Source organism: Andrographis paniculata, unplaced genomic scaffold (genome assembly GCF_009805555.1).
Source record: "Andrographis paniculata isolate CXL003 unplaced genomic scaffold, ASM980555v1 Contig38END, whole genome shotgun sequence".
NCBI classification, from domain to species: Eukaryota; Viridiplantae; Streptophyta; class Magnoliopsida; order Lamiales; family Acanthaceae; genus Andrographis; species Andrographis paniculata.
Window position 1 is genome coordinate 497,537 of NW_026137571.1, and position 18,886 is coordinate 516,422.

At 30.7% G+C, this 18,886-nt stretch overlaps 3 protein-coding genes across 3 annotated transcripts; 1 reads left to right on the plus strand and 2 right to left on the minus strand.

Annotated features, from left to right (window-relative positions):
* Positions 1-7,144: 7,144 nt before the first annotated feature.
* LOC127251035 (calcium-dependent protein kinase 13-like) lies at positions 7,145-10,770 on the plus strand. Its single transcript, XM_051274590.1, has 7 exons — positions 7,145-8,290; positions 9,070-9,213; positions 9,367-9,519; positions 9,619-9,734; positions 9,819-9,986; positions 10,117-10,350; positions 10,433-10,770. Exons 1-7 carry the CDS (start codon positions 7,660-7,662, stop codon positions 10,577-10,579), a joined length of 1,593 nt encoding a protein of 530 aa, XP_051130547.1. The 5' UTR covers positions 7,145-7,659; the 3' UTR covers positions 10,580-10,770.
* Positions 10,771-11,838: 1,068 nt separating this feature from the next.
* LOC127250816 (jasmonate-induced oxygenase 2-like) lies at positions 11,839-12,963 on the minus strand. The gene is made up of 2 exons (XM_051274242.1): positions 12,746-12,963; positions 11,839-12,088 (listed from the first exon to the last, which is right to left on the minus strand). Exons 1-2 carry the CDS (start codon positions 12,961-12,963, stop codon positions 11,839-11,841), a joined length of 468 nt encoding a protein of 155 aa, XP_051130199.1.
* A 1,462-nt stretch (positions 12,964-14,425) lies between these two features.
* LOC127250957 (uncharacterized) lies at positions 14,426-17,867 on the minus strand. The gene is made up of 3 exons (XM_051274461.1): positions 17,571-17,867; positions 17,032-17,468; positions 14,426-15,151 (listed from the first exon to the last, which is right to left on the minus strand). The coding sequence occupies exons 1-3, from the start codon at positions 17,733-17,735 to the stop codon at positions 14,710-14,712; spliced, it is 1,044 nt and encodes a 347-aa protein (XP_051130418.1). The 5' UTR covers positions 17,736-17,867; the 3' UTR covers positions 14,426-14,709.
* Between the last annotated feature and the right edge of the window lie 1,019 nt (positions 17,868-18,886).

Sequence of the window (18,886 nt, forward strand, 5' to 3'; positions counted from 1 at the left end):
TATAATAGTATTATTATGAAATTAAATTACATTATTCTGGTAATTAAAATTTTAAATATTGTCGGCATCTGTACATGCTTTGTTTTTTCTGGTAATTAAATAATTACTTCAACTGTACACAAGCAAGCCGAACAGTGGTGCCCCGACGGCTGCTGGAGCTCCGTGGACTTCGACGCCCGGTTAGTCCCAGCCGTTGGATCTAATTGATTGCAAACCGTGTGCCAGATTGTTCGTTGCAAACTTGCAATATTGCAATGATGGGATTGTGTTGAGTTATAATATTGTTGTAATTTTAAATGTAGAAAAATAAATAATAAATCATTGTGTTTATATATATATATATTTTAATGTTCTATATTATCAGGAATTTTTTAAATACTATAGATTATTTTTGTTTACACACGAAGTCTATATATATTTTTATTTTAAATTGTCTAATTACAAAATAATTATTTAAAAAAATATATATATTTTTACAAATACTCGTACTTTATAATCATATCATTATTTTATATTAAAAAAATTATTTTTACACTACTTTTAACTATCTATTACAATTAAAATACGATTAATTCTTAAAATTTGCATCAAAAGTAAATATATAACTACAAATTGGACGAATTAATTATTAAATTATTTAAATTTTTATATTATTTTCTCGTCTACGAAAAATATATTTAAAGTTAACATATATTTTAATTAATATAATATCATATAATTTATATTAATTGATTGTAATATAAAATACGATTTTTTTTAAATATATAAATAAGTTAATAAAATAGTATTTTTTTAATATACAAATAAAATGTATATATATGTTGGTACATAAATCTAAATACTAAAATAAGTATAATATTGAATTATATAAATTAAAAAGTATGTAAAAGATTCTATATATAAAATAATTATTTTTTATAGATAAATAGAAAACTAAATATAAATTTGATGGACAAAAGAATTATATTTTTAGAAAATAATATTTTCAAAACTTTTAAAATTCTTATTGAAAGTAACCATAAGCTATGTTTACTTACATTTTGTAACTTTGTTAGATAATACTAAGAACAAATAATAAAAAAATTAATAAAAATTCTAAATTTATTTTTTATTTAAGATATTATATTAGAAAACATATTTATTCAAAACTCACATTCAATATGTAATACAACATGAAACTTTAAAATTTATTTATTTGTGATATGAATTGTTTTTAATATATATATATATATTTTTATTGTCTTGTGTTTAATTGTTCAAATAAAGATAATATTCAATGTAATGTTAAATCAAAATTCATTATATACTTATTTTAATTTCAACATATTTTCTATTATTTAAATTTGGAATGTTCAAAAATACATATTTTTTGCTTTATTACAAGCATATTTTTTCCTTCACCTCGATTTATAAATTATTCTATACTAAAAGTAAGAATAAATAATAAAGTCTTGTAAAATATCTTTTGACTATCATTTAAATTAAAAATTAACATTACCATATAGACAATATATATACACATAAATAAAACAACATACAAAACTCATTAATAATATTTTTATAAATTTTCATACATAGTAACAAAAATATTTTCAATAATAAATACTATTTGTTTCTGTCCAATGTATTTATTCATTATATGTATATAATGAATTAAGAATTAGTAGTATTTTATTGACTAGTGAAAATATGTAAAATAATTTTGTTATTGAAAGTACAAATGAAAATAATATTTTCGTAAAATTTTAAGTATTTTGATATTGATATATAATTATTTTTTACTATGATTAAAATAAATACTTTTAAATGAAACGAACGAAAATAATAAAAATAATATAATAAGTTGAAGCGGAAAGAGTACTAAATAGACACAATCTTATATACTACTTTATCCGTCCAAGTTAATCTGTCTACTTTAGTTGGAGCACAAAATTTTAGTTATTATGTAATTAGTGAGTAATTAAAAAAATATATTACTAAAAATAATTATAGATTAAGATTAATATTACTAGTAGTTTAATTCAAATAAAAAATTTTACATTATAAATTTTAAAATGTGATTAACGTGTAATTATATTTCAAAAAATAAACGAAAAATTATGTGAAACAAACCAAAATGCAATGACTGAACAAATTATGTGAAAGAGCGAGAATATAATGTAAAAAGATTTTTAAAATACCTTTTATTTATTTTTAAACTTTTTACGATTACAATTATCACTATTTACCCTTGTAAAACACTATATTAAACAATTATTCATAAAATACAAACAAAATAAACTTAGTAATTTGTTAAATTTGTCCAAGTTACTTTTTTTTCTTTTTTCTTTTTCTTTTTTGTCTAAATTGCTTTTAATGAACGAATCCAAAATTTGGTTGTTTGTTTAGAGGTTTTTGGTCTTGAATTTTATTATTTATAGAAATATATCATAATAAAAATATAAAATTAAAATTTTGGATTTAAAAAAAAAAAATTACTAATTTCTTTTACAAATATATTCACAATAAAAGAATTCTTAGACAAAACATTTAAAAAAACAATAAGAATGAATATTTTAACATATTTTACAATTTTTAATATTTAATAATAAAAAATTTAAATTATTATAATAATATAAAAGAATGCAATTTTTATTTTATATATTAGAAAAAAATTCAAAATATTATATTAATATCCATTTATATCACATTAAATTAAAATATATTTATATATATATTCACAATATCAAACCCTAACTCCTAAACTTGCAATCAAATATTTATTTTTATTTAATAAATATAAAATAATATTTTAAATTTTGTTATATTTCCATTCTAACTTTAAACGAACACATTTGGGTTATATATGTGGTATTTCTTTTTCTTATTTATTCATTAGTCTCGAAAAAGTGTCCAAATTATCATAGATACATTGAAATTTAGAAATATTATAATTATTAATTAATTAAAAAATATTTTAGTAAAAATAATATAATATATATAATTATAAATTATTATTAAAAATTTTAAAAATTATAAATTATAAAATATTTATATAATTAAAATATATAATCATATCCTTTTAAAAAATAAAAATAAAACAAATTATATGTAACGATTCCAAATAAAATAACTAGACGGACACTTTAAATGAACGGGAAGAATTAACCAGGTTCCTTTTAGTTCAGTCTGATCACATCCGCGGCATGCTGTCATGCTCCACGTGCGATCGCCTACCACGTGCTTCCACGTGGCATGCATGCAGGATTTCTGTGGGCCCCATCTGCTTTCGCTGTTCTCATTCACGCCCGCGTCTTTTGCTTTGACTTCTTTCTCCTAATAATCGAATTTAAATAAAAAAAAAAATTAATTCATTTAGGGACTAGTATTTTTTTAGATTTTTTTCCACCAAAATTATTTTTCATTTTTTTTATATTATTTCCAATATACTTTCTTGGTCCAATATAATTTGTTTACACTTTTTATTTCAATTCGACTGATATAATTTATTTTTTAAAAGAAATATATATATAATTATACAATTTAATCATAGCTTAAAATTCATAATTTATATATATATTATTTTAATTAAATTATTTTAATATTAATCTATAATTATTTTTATTATATCAGAATTAATTTTACTAATATACTTATTAAATACTTACTAATTACATAATATCTAAAACTCAGTACCCAACTAAAGTGGACAAAATTACTTTACATAAAAGTCAACATTCAATATAAAATATTAATTTTTATATTACTAACATAATTTTATTTGTATGTCACATAAAAAAAAAAATCAAATTAAAAACACTAAACAAACGAATCCTTTTTTTGCCATTTTTATTTTTTTATCTTCAAAATATATGTATCTTATCGTATCATAAAAGTCAATATTTAATATAAAATATTAAATTTTATATTACTGACACGATTCTCTATATGGCACATAACAAAATTTAAATTAAAACATTATTGATGTGTTTATTTGGAGGTTTGAACTTTTGAATAATAAAATTTTTTAATTGGAATAATCGTATGATATGGTATTTTGAATGTAAAATTAATTTTAGTATAATATAAAAAAATAAAAACAAATGTTTGGTTGATATTTTCTGAAATAAAAAAAAATTTAATAAATAACTAAATTATTATAAAATTCCTCGGAAGAACACATCATCAACGAACAAGTGTTTTTTAAAATAGACATATTTACGGTTTAGATTGATTTGGTTCCAGCCGAAAATTACAGCTAAATTCTCTTAAATAAAATAAAAATTAATAATAAAACTATTTTTAAAGAGGTTTTTTTTTTAATCATTTAATAAATATCATAACCTCTCCTATAAATTGTAAAAACCAATATAAAATAGATGAATAAAAATTTGTATATAAGATGATAATTTGTATATCAATTAAAACGATGTGTTTGAAACGATCTGGGAAAAATTGATTTAAGTTTGATATTAAATTAATATTTGATGGAATATTTTGTGAGAAAAAAATATATATTGTTTTTTAAAAAACACAGAGTCCAAATAGTAAAATTTAAAAAATTTTAGCTAAAAAAAATAGATCCTAATATTTTGAAAAAATATATCAACTATTTATAAGTATTATAAGACAGAATCTAACCTACATGGCCAAAAAATTGTACGGAGACACCCAAAATTTTTAATCTAATTTATAAATTTTCATTTCTATATTTTAAAAATAAATAAATAAATTTATAGACACTTAATTTTTTTTTATAAAATAATTTAATCAAGTATATAAATTTATTTGTTCAATTTATAAGATTCATCTATAAAATGATATTTATATTAGATATAAATTTTAAAAATACTTGAAACATATTTTAAATTTATTTTAATAAAATATATATTAAATCATAATCTATTTCATATTTTAAAGAGTTTCTCATATTTTAAAGTACTAGATGATGATGATAATAATAATAATAATAATAATAATAATAATAAAATAGTTTTGAATTAAATTTGGTGCATGAAGTACATAATATGACGTGATTATTGACATTATGTTCGATTTATAACCAGAAATTCAAGTACATGGTTTGAATTTGGGCAGCACTGAAGTTAAAAAAGTACCACATTTGACTTATTACATGCCCTGACCACGAATATTTTTGATAATTCCACATGAAACATTTTATTTTTTTATTAATTTAGAATTTGTTTGTTTGTTTAATTTTTTTAATAAAAACTAATATTTCTTTAAAACTAATATTTCTTTCGTCAGTTTCTAAGTGTTATATTTATTTTTTATATTTTTATATTGTATATTTCTTTTTTGTAAAAATATTATTATATTAATATTATAAGATATTAATAAATATATTTTTGTATTTTTATTTTAATTTTTATTATATTTTAATATAATAATTAGTGCTTAAAGATCAACAATAATAAAATAAATGTAACATTTAAAGCATAACGAAAGTAGTAGTATATTGTAAATGTTGACTCTATGAGAGGATAATAAAAATATATATTATTAAAAGTTGTGTCAAAATAAAAAAATTTGAAAGATCAAACCAAAAAATTTGAAAGATCAAACTTTTAGATATATTTTAAAAATATTTTGAAATTTTGAATCCGCTATAAATAGTAAAAAAAATTTAAATATAAAATATTTAATAAAATAATTGATAAAAATATGGATACTAATTGTTATATGTGTGTTGCATTAATATATAATATATACTAAAATCGATAAGTGTGATTATTGTCATATGTTATTTATTTAAATATTATATTGTCATAAATGATTATGTATTATCCTACTTTATTTTAAATATTATCAACATTATATTGAACTGATCACAACTACGAATTATCAAATATAAAATAAATTTAATTTAAAAATGCTTGCAAACATATGCTCAATAGACCAATTGGGCTCCATTAAAGAAAACCATAACCTTGCTTGGGCCTTATGAAATGAAACGCTACTAGGCTTAATTCTATCAATTATACAATGAACGTTAGTTAATCTAATTTTAATTCAAATATTATAATTATTAACACTATAAGAATTATAATTTTATCCTTTATAAAAAATACAAAAATAATACTTTAAATTACTGATTTTTTTTTTTAAAAAAATAAATTTTATATTCAATAATTTGGAAAGCATACCAAAACAAAAAGAAAAGAAAACCATATACTACATATTTTTTCATATAACAAAAGCGTAATATTAAATATTCATATTTTTACTATTTTAAAAAATTGTATAGGAGGATTTGTTTCTTTGCTTTCAAATTTTAGAACTCAGTTGTTAGTAAAAAAATTTTTTGTGTTAGATACTTGAATATTAATTATTATATGAAAATGTAGTCAAATTAAAGAAAAATGACAAAAATAATGTTTTTTAATATGACATTTGTGAAAAAAATTATATAAATATAATGATATTTTTAATGTTAGTACAACGACGTAAAAGATAAATGAGACTCTTTGAGCCGGATGAACGAAATATTTTCTATTTTAAAACTTCTTCTACTAAGCAAAAAAATGAAACTTAAATTATTAATTTAATTGTTTGTGTTTTTATTATTTTAGAAGTAGTAAACCATTTTCAAAGGACGTCCAAACAAAGCCGAGCTGTGGTTTACAGAAAGCAGGGCAAGCCATGATGGGGTTTCATAGCAGTTTAGCACACAACACAGTTCATGCCAATACTTTTAGCAACACCAAAAAAAATTTTGGCTGCCAAACAAAAAGTAAAGCAGAACCAATCACAGCTTCTTTTGACTGGATTCAATGCTCACCATAATCATGAAATGGATTTGTATAGAGCAAAGCAAAGTGATACAGACAAGATCATCCCTACCTGCAGATAAAAGAGACAACCCATGGCATCTCATCTCCTGTTAATGAATCAATCATTTCTTTTTATTAAGGTTTTTAAGCACAATAATTAATTAAATCGACTCTTTTCCTTGTTTACTGATTCTTGTGGCTGAATGCTCTAATGGAGGATTGCCTGTCTGTTACAGACAAGGCTTTGACTGATTTGACTGTTTTTGTAGTATAAAAATCTGCCTTTTGAACGGATGTAGTTTCGGTGGGTCAGTATTATTGCTTGTTATTTGGACCCTTCTTTTTTTTTTTTTTTTTTGGTTTTAAAATGTTTTTTAATATTGGTTTTTGTTTCGTCATCAGTTTGATGATTCTTGATTGTTAATCTTGTCGAATCTATGGCGGATTGTGTTTTTTAGTGTGGTTTTAAGAGAAGCGATTTTAGTTGAAAAAAGAGGTTACCGCAGAGAGGCGAACTGTAGAGGACGGATCGATCGAGCAACCGCTTGCCGACTTCCGTCCCGTTCGATTAAACCGACAACAACTGAATGCACAAATTCCGGAATTTTTATGGAAATTTGAAAAAGATCTGTCGTCGTCTGCAAAGGCGTCTGAGAGTGCCCATTCCGACTTGCAGAAGAGTTACGGATCAGTTACTTGCTGAATTCACCTCCAATTTGTTGAAGAATTGCTGGCATTGGCGTCCCCGAGCTTCATCCTGCTGAATTCTCCCCAATTGTGGCGTTTTGAAGCTCAATTATGTGGATGAACACTTGGGGTTAGATTTAGGGTTAGGGTTAGGGTTAGGGATTTTGCTTGAATTGGGGAATTTTGTTGTGGAGTTTGAATGGGGAATTGCTGTAGATCTCCGGCGGCGGTTGCTAGAGAAGATGTCAAATCGTCGAATTACTCCGGCAACGATCACGGCCGGAAGGACAAATCGAGCGGCGGATTTAAGAAAAAAGCGGTTACTGTTCTTCCGGACGTGAAGAAGGAGAACATCGAGGAGAAGTACATGGTGGATCGCGAGCTCGGGCGTGGAGAATTTGGGGTTACTTACCTGTGCATCGAGCGTGGATCGAGTGCGCTGTTGGCTTGCAAGTCGATATCGAAGCGGAAGCTCCGGACGGCGGTGGATGTGGAGGATGTCCGGCGAGAGGTGGCGATAATGAAGCATTTGCCGCAGAATTCGAGCATCGTGAGGTTGAAGGAGGCATGCGAGGATGAAAGCGCCGTGCATCTAGTGATGGAGCTCTGCGAGGGTGGGGAGCTGTTCGATAGGATCGTTGCTCGCGGCCATTACACAGAGCGAGCTGCGGCGGCGGTGATGAGGACGATAATGGAGGTTGTGGAGCTCTGCCATAACCATGGAGTTATCCACAGGGACTTGAAGCCTGAGAATTTTTTGTTTGCGAACAAGAAGGAGAATTCTCCGCTTAAAGCCATTGATTTCGGATTGTCGATTTTCTTCAAGCCAGGTGACCTAATTTGCCCAATTTTCTCATTGGTTTGATGATTTGGTTACTTCTGATTTCGTCGAAAGTTATCGAGCTTTTAGTGTTCTTGATCGTTTAGTTGCAACTCTAGATGGTTGAAAGTAATCAAGTTCTTAGTGTTCTTGATTGTTTAGTTGCAAATCTAGATCGTTGGTTAAGAAAATTTTCGTCGAATGTTTTTAGTGTTCCTGATTGCTTAGTTGCAAATCTAGATCGTTGGTTAAGAAAATATTCGTCGAATGTTTTTAGTGTTCTTGATTGATTAGTTGCAAATCTAGATCGTTTGGTTAAGAAAATATTTGTCGAATGTTTTTAGTGTTCTTGATTGATTAGTTGCAAATCTAGATGGTTGGTTTCTTGTCGAGTTGTGCGAGAAAAAGACACGTCGAATGTTATTGGCCTCATAGGTTATCCGTTTCGAAATGTTGTAATAGAATGTTTGCATGGAAATTAAGGAGAAACAGACAACTCTGCAAGAATAGGTAGTTGAATAGGACAGAAAATTACTTTTACTCGAATGATTTCGAATGTTAGCGCTGTATAATATGGCATCTATGCACCCGTGTGGCATTTTTTGGGGCCTTCCGGAATCCCTTATTACATCAGCTATTCTGTAATATGGATTTGTTAATGAGATTTAAGGTTTCCTTTTTAGATCTATTAAATTGAAAGATCGATCAGTAAGCTGATCCATGTATCCGTATATAGGTTTTAAAGATATTTAATGCTCGTATAATCATTTGAGGATTATTGGATTACAGGCGAGCGATTCTCGGAAATTGTGGGAAGCCCTTATTACATGGCGCCGGAGGTGCTCAGGCGAAATTACGGACCAGAAATAGATATATGGAGCGCCGGGGTGATCCTATATATCTTGCTATGTGGAGTTCCTCCTTTTTGGGCTGGTAATGTAAATTAACTCATTTATTGTTTACGTTATTTTATCGTATACTATTCCTGTTTACGCTATTGAATATTTTGTTTAGAACAATATGTGAACTAAATGAAATGGTTTGAAACAACGATTTTCCTTTCCTTTCGTTTGTCTATTATTGCAGAATCCGAGCAAGGTGTCGCCCAGGCGATAATACGCGGTAAAATCGACTTCGAGCGGGAACCTTGGCCGAGTATTTCGGAGAGTGCAAAGAACCTTGTGAAGCAGATGCTCGAGCCCGATGTTAAGGTTCGACTCACGGCAAAGCAAGTTCTTGGTACGTTAATAATACAAGATTAGAAATTAGCGATTTTTTTTTTTTTTTTCAAGAAATTTGTCGATGTAAAATTACGAAACGAGCGTTATATTGTTGCAGAACATTCATGGCTCCAGAATGCAAAGAAGGCACCGAATGTCCCGCTCGGCGATGTTGTCAAGTCGAGACTAAAGCAATTTTCATTGATGAATCGATTCAAACGGAAGGCACTCAGGGTTAGTCGAAGGCGAAATCTTCATCAAGCTCGTTTTTATTTTTTATTTTTTTAAGGTCGTTTTGTGATTTTCTTTCATGGTTAGGTGATCGCGGAATTCTTATCTAACGAAGAAGTTGAAGGCATCAAAGAGAAGTTCGCGCAGATAGACACTGATAGAGACGGTATCGTTTCTGTCGACGAGCTAAAGGCTGGACTGCAGAAGTTCAGTTCCGTAATTGCACAGTCCGAAATACAGATGCTCGCCGAAGCTGTAATTGCTCATAATTTATCTATATAAAAGATCTTCGATTGAAATTGCAGGAAGACATTTTGTCGACGTTACGCATATTTTTAATCAGGTTTCGATTTTATTTTCACGCTAATTTATCGTTCTCTAACAGGTCGATGCGAACGGAAAAGGAACGATGGATTATGGAGAATTCCTGGCAATGTTTCTCCATCTCCAGCGAATGGCGAACGATGAACACCTTCACCGAGCATTCTCTTACTTCGACAAAGATGGAAACGGATACATCGAGCCGGGCGAGCTCTGCGAAGCCTTGGTGGAAGACGGAGCCGACGACGACGGAAAAGACGTCGCAAACGACATTTTCCAGGAAGTCGATACGGATAAGGTAAGGGGCACAAACCGCCGTCATGATTTCGTCGATGATATAGAGCCTACTTTTATTGCACGTCGAAATTGAACTTTTGCAGGACGGGCGCATTAGCTACGATGAATTTGCGGCGATGATGAAAACGGGGACGGATTGGCGAAAGGCTTCGCGGCATTACTCGAGAGGGAGATTGAACAGCCTCAGCTTAAAGCTGATGAAGGATGGCTCCATCAAAATGGATGGGTGAGTAAATATTACATGACATACATATATATATACATCTATCTACCTATATATCGATTGCTTATCCATGAATGTGTATGTATTTAAACTACCTGTCTTGATTTGTTTGTTTGTTTGAAGTGTTGGTTTAGTAAAATGCACAATGTGTCTTTATGTTCATGCTAGTAATTCTAATTATTTGGGCTTTGTTTGGTTGGTTTTTGGAATTATTTTTCTTAGATTTTGGAGGTTTTTTTAGGGGTGGATTGATTTGATATGAATTGAGAACCCTATAGATAGGTTTTGGATATCGTATAGTATACTCTCTCTGTCCGCTCGATACTTTTGATACATAATTTAATGAACGTGTTTTAATAGTTACTTCAGTTACGGTACTGACCCCTTAGACGTCAATACTGTGTTGATTTTTCAAAAAATACGGAAAATATTATACAGAGAACATCAATACTTATTACATATAGCATTGCGCTCTTGAAATAAAAACTATATATCATCTGTTTGTTTTTTAAATTGATGCTTTAGAAATGTCTAGTGTTATAGTGCTCTATGCACGAGTATGTCTGGTGTTTTATAGAGTATATATCTGGTGCAATTTAGGCGTTTAATTGATGTTACCAGAATAATTGACGAAATGCTTTAAGGGTGTGTGTTTGTTTGAAGGATTTTGGTAAATTTTCCTATTCATCCAATTTTTTTTCCCCAAAAAAATCAAATCAAACACCTATTTTTCATTTTTTATATTATACTAAAAATCAATTTTACATTCAAAACATCACATCAAACCCTATTTATATCACATCATACAATTATTCAAATTCAAAATTTTTACTATTCAAATCCCAATTCAAAATCCAAACCCCCAAACAAACACACCCTTAAAGAGAAAATTAGTACAGTAACCCGCCTAATAGTAGCTGGAGTACTTTGTATGTTGTGTGTAAAGAATATTTTGCTATTTGTGTTTTATTATGTAAACAATTGGAGATTTGAGGATATTGATAATGTGTAGTAAAATTCATATTTAATTAAGAAAATTATTTTAGACATTAGGAATTCATATTTATTTAAAACATAATTATTATTTTAGTATGAATTCATACTAAGGGTGCATTTCACATTAGCAATGTCCAATACAAAAAGAGTGTACAACTCTGTGAAATTCATATACTTAGACAAACTCATAAGTCATAACCCAATGTTGGTAATACCCTTTTTTTATTATTTATTTTACATTAGGACATTACTTAGACCCTCAAAGGTAAATTACTCACTTCCATTACCAACCTTATGTGATGTAATCAAATCCTTCCTTTGGGGACCCTTTTTGAGGGCTTTAGACATGTACATCCCAAACGGCGTCGCCGGAAACATCTCCGGCCGGTCCGCCGTCAGGAGCTCCACCGCCGCCGGAAAAGGACTGTAGAAGAAGGCCATCGAAAGCCTCGCCTTGTCTGAATTCACCGTCACCCGATGCTCCGCGCTCTTATAAATGCCGTTAGTGACAGATCTCCATCTGATCCCCCAAACTAATAATAAACGACCCGGGAACCGGCTCAATAATCACCCATTCGTTGAGATCTTGGTAGCGAATTTGCAAACCCGAAACGGCGTAGTCGGGGTGGAGTAGAGTGATGCCGCCGATGTCGGCATGCGGCGTGAAACCCACCGTGAGATCGGGTTGCGGACATTACGGGTAGAAGTTTGACCTCAATGTACCCCGTAAAACGCCGCCTAAAGCCTCCTTAAGTAACCTTCTTTTAGACCGAGATTGGTCGACAAAACGGCTAATAACTTGTCCCCGAGCGCGGCCACCTGATCGCTGTACTAGAGGACCAGTTCTCTACAAATATAAAATACAAAATTAATAATGAAGAATAATATTTTTTTTTTTTGTCTTAAAATAATGATATTATTTTTTAATTTAGTAATTGTTTTATCTACTTAACATAATTAATCTCGCAATTTCGAATATATTACACAAATATTAAAAAAATTTACGTGGTTTTTTTTTTAGAATTGAGGTAGTATTATATATTATTTTTGAATAGTGCTAAGTTTAAAATGTAGAAGTATGATTATTTAATTTATCTTTAAAATTTTTATTATTTCGACTCTACGTATTTTAAAATAAATAAATAAATAAATAAATAAATAAAAGGTAAAAAATTACTTTAATGTGGGAGGGCGGGTGGGCCACCGGTGAAAATTCCGAGCCAACGGCGGATGAGCGTAGATAAAGAAATAATCGTTCCAATCCAAGAGCAACCCTTTCTCGATGCCGTTACGGCTGCCGTAGCCCTCGACGGTGGCGGGGTTGTTGGCGTACTTTTCCTTCTCGTTGAGCGGGAGGTGGAAGAACTCCCACCACGTGTCCCGAGTCCGCCGCATCAGCTCGGAGTTAATACCATGGTTCACCACCTGGAAGAATCCCCATCGCGGCACGCGCCATCGACGGTCGCCGTCGCTTTTGTTCGCAATTCCGGATCGTCGGAGAACAGATCCGCCATGTCTACCACCGGGACTTCTTTGTCGACGACCTTGCCCAGATTTGGCCGCTCCGACGGCGGTCTAACGTAAATTTCCGGGAGCTCTTGAATTCCACTTTCCGAGAAGTGTTGGACCCGGACCACCGGCTCCGGCCAGGATGGGACTGTGGTCGCCATTGTTGAGTGCTGTTGGAAGCTCTGTTGGTTAGTGAGTGATTGACTTGGGCAAGATGATATATATATACATACACACATCTGTATGTATATGTTAATGTAAAGTGTGTTAATTTGTAATTGAATAAAGGAGATTATAATTAGTATGATATTATATGGTTGTTACAATTTATAATAGTATTGTTGTTGTAATATGAGATGATATGCAGCTTGTGTCTATATTATATTGTTGTGACCAGAGAAATGTTTAATATATTGTATTTATTTATTATATTGTTACAATATTATGTTACTTTAGATGGTGTGTAACAATATTGCAAAATATCAAAGTGTGATTATATGTTATGGGCTTCAAAGTACTTTCATTATAAGATAAGATTTGCCTATGAGGAAAGAAATTGATTATGGAAATTGATTTCAAAATTGATTTGTTTGAAAAGATCAGATATTTTCTTTTTTTAGATTACATAATCATTTTTCAGTAAAAATATATTTACTTTTTGTAAATTTATAAAATATTATTTAAATTAAAACAAAATATACAATTCATAACCATCTAATTACTGCGGATTTTAACGTTACTAAAAAAAAAATAAAAATAGAAAAACATTGTAAATATGCTTTTGTTGAGAATGATTATAAAAGAAAAGACTAGAGTGCTGATTTCCATAATATATGAAAAATAGTTTGAATCAATACAACTTATTGTGTAAGATTATATTATGTACTCTCTATTCATATTTTACTTGCTAAAATCAATTAAAATTATTCATACTCTCTATCTATGTCATATTAACATATAAAAGTAATTTATATTTCGTATTAACATATCCGACAAATTTAATACCAAATTTACACTCGTATAATTTGTATGATGATGTAGGTTTACACACAATAGCCACCTATTTTGTCCTTTGATCCCATCCATCCAACAACAATAAGAATTGTAAGTAACAACATATCCCTAAATTGAAATCACATATCCATCAACTATTGTAATTAACAGATGGATAAAATCACCCCTCACATAATATACACGGTTTGTTCATCAACTGCCTTTCCATAACAAAGAGACATATGCACAACAAGAAAAGCCCAGTCGAACCAACAGAGCGAAAACTCGAACATTTAAGGAAACCAATCTTTTCCAACTCATGTAAAAACACATCTTAGGATCAGACAGCATGAAAGAAAGAAAGAACAAGGTGAATCGATTTCCACAACTATCCCGGCAGACAAACTTAGGCATTTTTTTTTCTTTTTTTCACACACAGGATTTGCAACAAGAGACAGACAGCATGAAATAAATTCAATACATTGCCACAAGCGAATATTCGAAATGAAATGGGGATCAAAACATCCTTTTTTTTTATATCAATCCGCCGCATAAAAGGGACAAGAAAAGAAAAGAAAAGAAAATAATATCACAAGCTTACAGTAAGGTATAGCAGAGGGCGCGCAACGCCACTGATTTTCATGAGGACATCAGTAATCGTTTGATTCCACTTTTCTGATCAGAAGTAAGCCTGCTCGGGAACTTAATGTTGAACTTGATTCGTAAGTTCCCCTTTTTGCCAGGCTCTTTCGGAATGGGCATTCCTTCGCCTTTGACAACTTCTTCATAGGTGGGACTAATGACATTGGTAATCGGGACTGTTAGACTCCGGCCATCAAGAGTGGTCACTTGTGCAGTATAACCGGTGAGAGCTTCAACCAAAGATAGCTTCTGGGTGACAATAAGGTCGTTTCCGTCTCTCTTGAACATGGTATGAGGCTTTTCATCGATGATGAAGACCAGGTCGGAGGGTATGACGCCTCGCTGTTCGTTTCCTTTCTCTGGGAAAGTTATTTTTGTTCCTTTCTTCCACCCGGGCTTAATTTCAATAGTAAGAATTTCCTCCATTGTAGAGGGCCTCCTGCCAAAAAAAAAAAGAATCGAAAAAAGTACATAAATTGTAGACTTCAGCTCGATGAAAGCATGGACAGTTAAAATGGATGCAAATATAATCTTTATGTATAGTGGCGGTGCTTGAGAAAAGATTTCACTGGATAAATTATCTACCCAAATAGCTTGTTCCTTTTAAATGCCATAAAACTACAGTAAAAGGAATAACAGGTACAAAATACAACAACAATTTTTATATGTAATGTCCAAAGACTAACTCATGGGATGAAAAATAATACTCCTTCCATCCGGAAAATTTAGACATACAAAGAAATGAGACTAAATTCCCGGACAGAGGGAGTATCCATTAATGAAGTGAACATGGTCTGTCAATGAAAAACCTTGGAACATGTTCCAAGAAAATGGATCCATCCACATTTTTAGAAATAATGGCATGAAAAGAAGGGCATCACAAATCTAAATGTCAAGCATTTGGAACATGAGCCAAGATAAAGTGGGAGCACTTGTTCACACAAAGACTTGTATCGACCCCTAAGATTTGGGTACTTATTGCAGTAATATAACTTTTCATGAAAAACATGGAAATGAGTAATAAATGGTTGATCCCTTTAGTTTTCACATAGCATGGAGAGATTTCATACTCTTGTATGTATGCTCGGCATTAATTGACAGACCCACACGTATCTTGGTATAATAACTACCTCAATGATTAGCAAACCAATGATATTATCCCTTCAAGAATAACAACAATCATGAGAACAAATACAAAAAACACATGAATGAAATATGGCCCAATCGACTTCTTCATCAACATCGATTTCCGAAAAGAGGTTAACACCACCAAAGTCAACATAAATTCCTCCATGGACCTATAACATATTCTAGCAGTGCTACATAGGTAACAGATACTAATTGACGTGAGATTCAAGGCTACCAAACAAAACTAGTTATATGCATAAATTGATCAACACGAGAATCACAGAGCACAGTAAAATCAAGAAAAGACACCTGCAACCATCATCATCATCATCATCAAATATGTCGGGAAACATGTTCACATTGTTCTCCAGCAGCAACTAACAAATGAAGTTTACACGTGTCGCATAACATGAAACCCTAGCCTTTGGTATTTTAGTTCATAAATAGCAGCTTTCGCCAAAGTTGCGGAACCGAAAATACTGAAATGAAAATATTTGGCAAAAGGATAAAGCGACAAGAAAGAATATTCTATCTGTCTGTTTGTTGTTTTCTTTGTTAGATACATTGGATAATAACATCCAAATGATTCGAAAGATGTGAGATTTGGAGACGTGGCTGAAGAAAAGCAACAAAGAAGATTCGAAAATCAATTAAGCAATTAAATTCGAAAAATACAGGACTGTGCAACAGAATCTACTAAGTTATTATGCCGTACAGGAATCAGAATTTATTTATCTTTTGGCTCTATTCTCTAGCCTTAGATGCAACTAACTCAGAGACCGAACAAGTTGTCCTCTTTTTTAGTTACTTTTTATCAAACACCGATCATCTACGTCAATCAATGTCGAATTTTAATGAGATCCACAAAGGAAAAAATTCAGCAAGATCCACCAGAAATTTAACAAAAAACCCTCAAAATATCTTAAGACACAACTCAAAGGTTGCATAACTAAGAGAACAGTCAATCAATAGCCCTACAGCACCTGAATTTATATAGCACAAAAGATTAACAAAAAAAAAAGATTATCCAAGAACAGATTCCTCATCCTAAAAGTTAACTAACAAACACACAATTAAACACCATGGCACAATGTAAGCAACAATTAACACACATATAGTAAAGCTTGCTACGATTCAAATGATCAAAATTATAAAAGCTGTAAGCAATGGTTAAAGAGATGAAGACTTTACCCACTAGGATCCATCACATCCCTAGAAATCTTCATCTTCTTAGTAGTCCCCTTGTACAGATCCTCCAAACTACACGGCAACATTCGCTCAATGGCGGCAGCCTTCCTAGGGATACCACCGGATCCCCCTTCCCCAGCGCCGGCTGAATTCCTAAAAGAAGCAAAAATGTCATCCCCAAACATAGTCCTATGGAATCCAGACGCGCCTGCCCTCGAACCACCGCCCATATCACCCATTCCTCCGAAAGGACTCGTAAACCCAAAAAACTCCGAGAAAATATCATCGGCGCTGCGCGGATTGAACCGGAAAGTGGTGGAACCGCCGCCTCCATCCATCCCTCCGCCGAATCCGCCGGCGCCAGGCGGCGGAACCTGCCCCTTCAACCCTTCCTCCCCATACTGATCGTATACCGCCCGCTTTTGCGGATCACTCAATACCTAAAAACGAAGGAACAAACAAACAAGCAAACAAACGCCTCAATTTGAAAACAAAATTCAAGCAGAGGAGTAAATGATTTGAGCAGTGAATTGCGTAATTACGTCGTAGGCCTCTGAGATTTGCTTGAATTTCGCTTCGGCTTCTTTTTTGCTGTTAGGGTTTTTGTCAGGGTGCCACTTCATGGCCAGTTTACGGTAGGCTTTCTTGAGGTCATCGTCCTTAGCGCTCCGGTCTACCTGAAGAACCTTATAGTAATCCACACCCATGCTTTTCCTCTCACCTTAATTGTCTCTCTTGCTCATCCACACCTCGCCTCGCCGGTTTTCTGGTTTCCTCCTTCCCGAGGATTTCTCCGTCAAATCGATGGATGGATTTCTGTTTCAGTTCCTTCTCGAAGCTCCCTCTCCCATAAACCTTCAATAAATCCATTTCCTATTGGGCCGGATGAAAGCTTTCTTGGGCCCTTGTATATTATTGTTGGCCCAAATTGGGCCGACTTTTTCTTTTTTACATATTTAATAGACCCGTTTCATTTTATGTATAATATGTAAATGATTCTTCGTCTAAATAATTATTTTACTAATATGATTTTCAATATATTTAATATTTAATGTATATTTTATTATCTTATTAAAATAAAATATTATTTTTTAATTTTCTATCTATTTTAAATTAAAATACTAACAAATATATCCTTAATTATTATTGCTGTGAGAATTATAACCGCAAAATTTTGAATTGTTTGTTTAATATTTTGTGTATGGAGTGTTATTTTGTATTAAATTATTATTATTATTATTATTATTATTATTATTATTATTATTTTCTCAATGAGTGAAATATATATTGTATGTGTATACATTATCCAATATATATTAATAAGAAAATGCGGATATATTTGTGTTATTTTATTTTATTTTATTCTTGTAAATTTGACCTGCAAACGTCTCACTTTGAAATATCAACCATTTTTACTATATCTTCAATCTACTTAAATCTTAACAAATTAATGTCAATAAAAACGTAAATAAAATTCTGATTGTGAAAATTCAAATGTAGAAATGGTTTTGGCAATCACTCATATTTAATACATTTATATTATTACTTCCATGAAAATTATAAATTGATAAGAATAAAAGGAAATAAAATACCCTCTCCTTCCCGCAACAAGAATGGCGTTTGTTTTTTGTACGAAAATTTTTGAATAGAAGTATTATACTGAATTGTAGTAAAAAAAGACAAAAATACTCAGTATGGTGTAATATAAAAGTAATGACATTTGTGTAATATATTATAAGTTGAAAAGATATTTATTATATGAAATAAAAAATAGAAAATTATAACCTTGTGGGACGGACGAAAATGAAAAATAGTAACCTTTCAATGGAACGGGGAATAGTAGAACAGTTTGAGATAT

Coding starts and splice junctions, on each gene's coding strand:
- LOC127250816 (XM_051274242.1), bottom strand. CDS start 12,963: ATGCGGCGGACTCGGGACACGTGGTGGGAGTTCTTCCACCTCCCGCTC. Junction 12,089..12,745: donor ACCCGCCCTCCCACATTAAA/GTAATTTTTTAC, acceptor TTGGGGGATCAG/ATGGAGATCTGTCACTAACG.
- LOC127251035 (XM_051274590.1), top strand. CDS start 7,660: ATGGGGAATTGCTGTAGATCTCCGGCGGCGGTTGCTAGAGAAGATGTC. Junction 9,520..9,618: donor CACGGCAAAGCAAGTTCTTG/GTACGTTAATAA, acceptor ATATTGTTGCAG/AACATTCATGGCTCCAGAAT. Junction 9,987..10,116: donor TACAGATGCTCGCCGAAGCT/GTAATTGCTCAT, acceptor GTTCTCTAACAG/GTCGATGCGAACGGAAAAGG.
- LOC127250957 (XM_051274461.1), bottom strand. CDS start 17,735: ATGGGTGTGGATTACTATAAGGTTCTTCAGGTAGACCGGAGCGCTAAG. Junction 17,469..17,570: donor AAATCTCAGAGGCCTACGAC/GTAATTACGCAA, acceptor CTTCGTTTTTAG/GTATTGAGTGATCCGCAAAA. Junction 15,152..17,031: donor GATGTGATGGATCCTAGTGG/GTAAAGTCTTCA, acceptor TTTTTTTGGCAG/GAGGCCCTCTACAATGGAGG.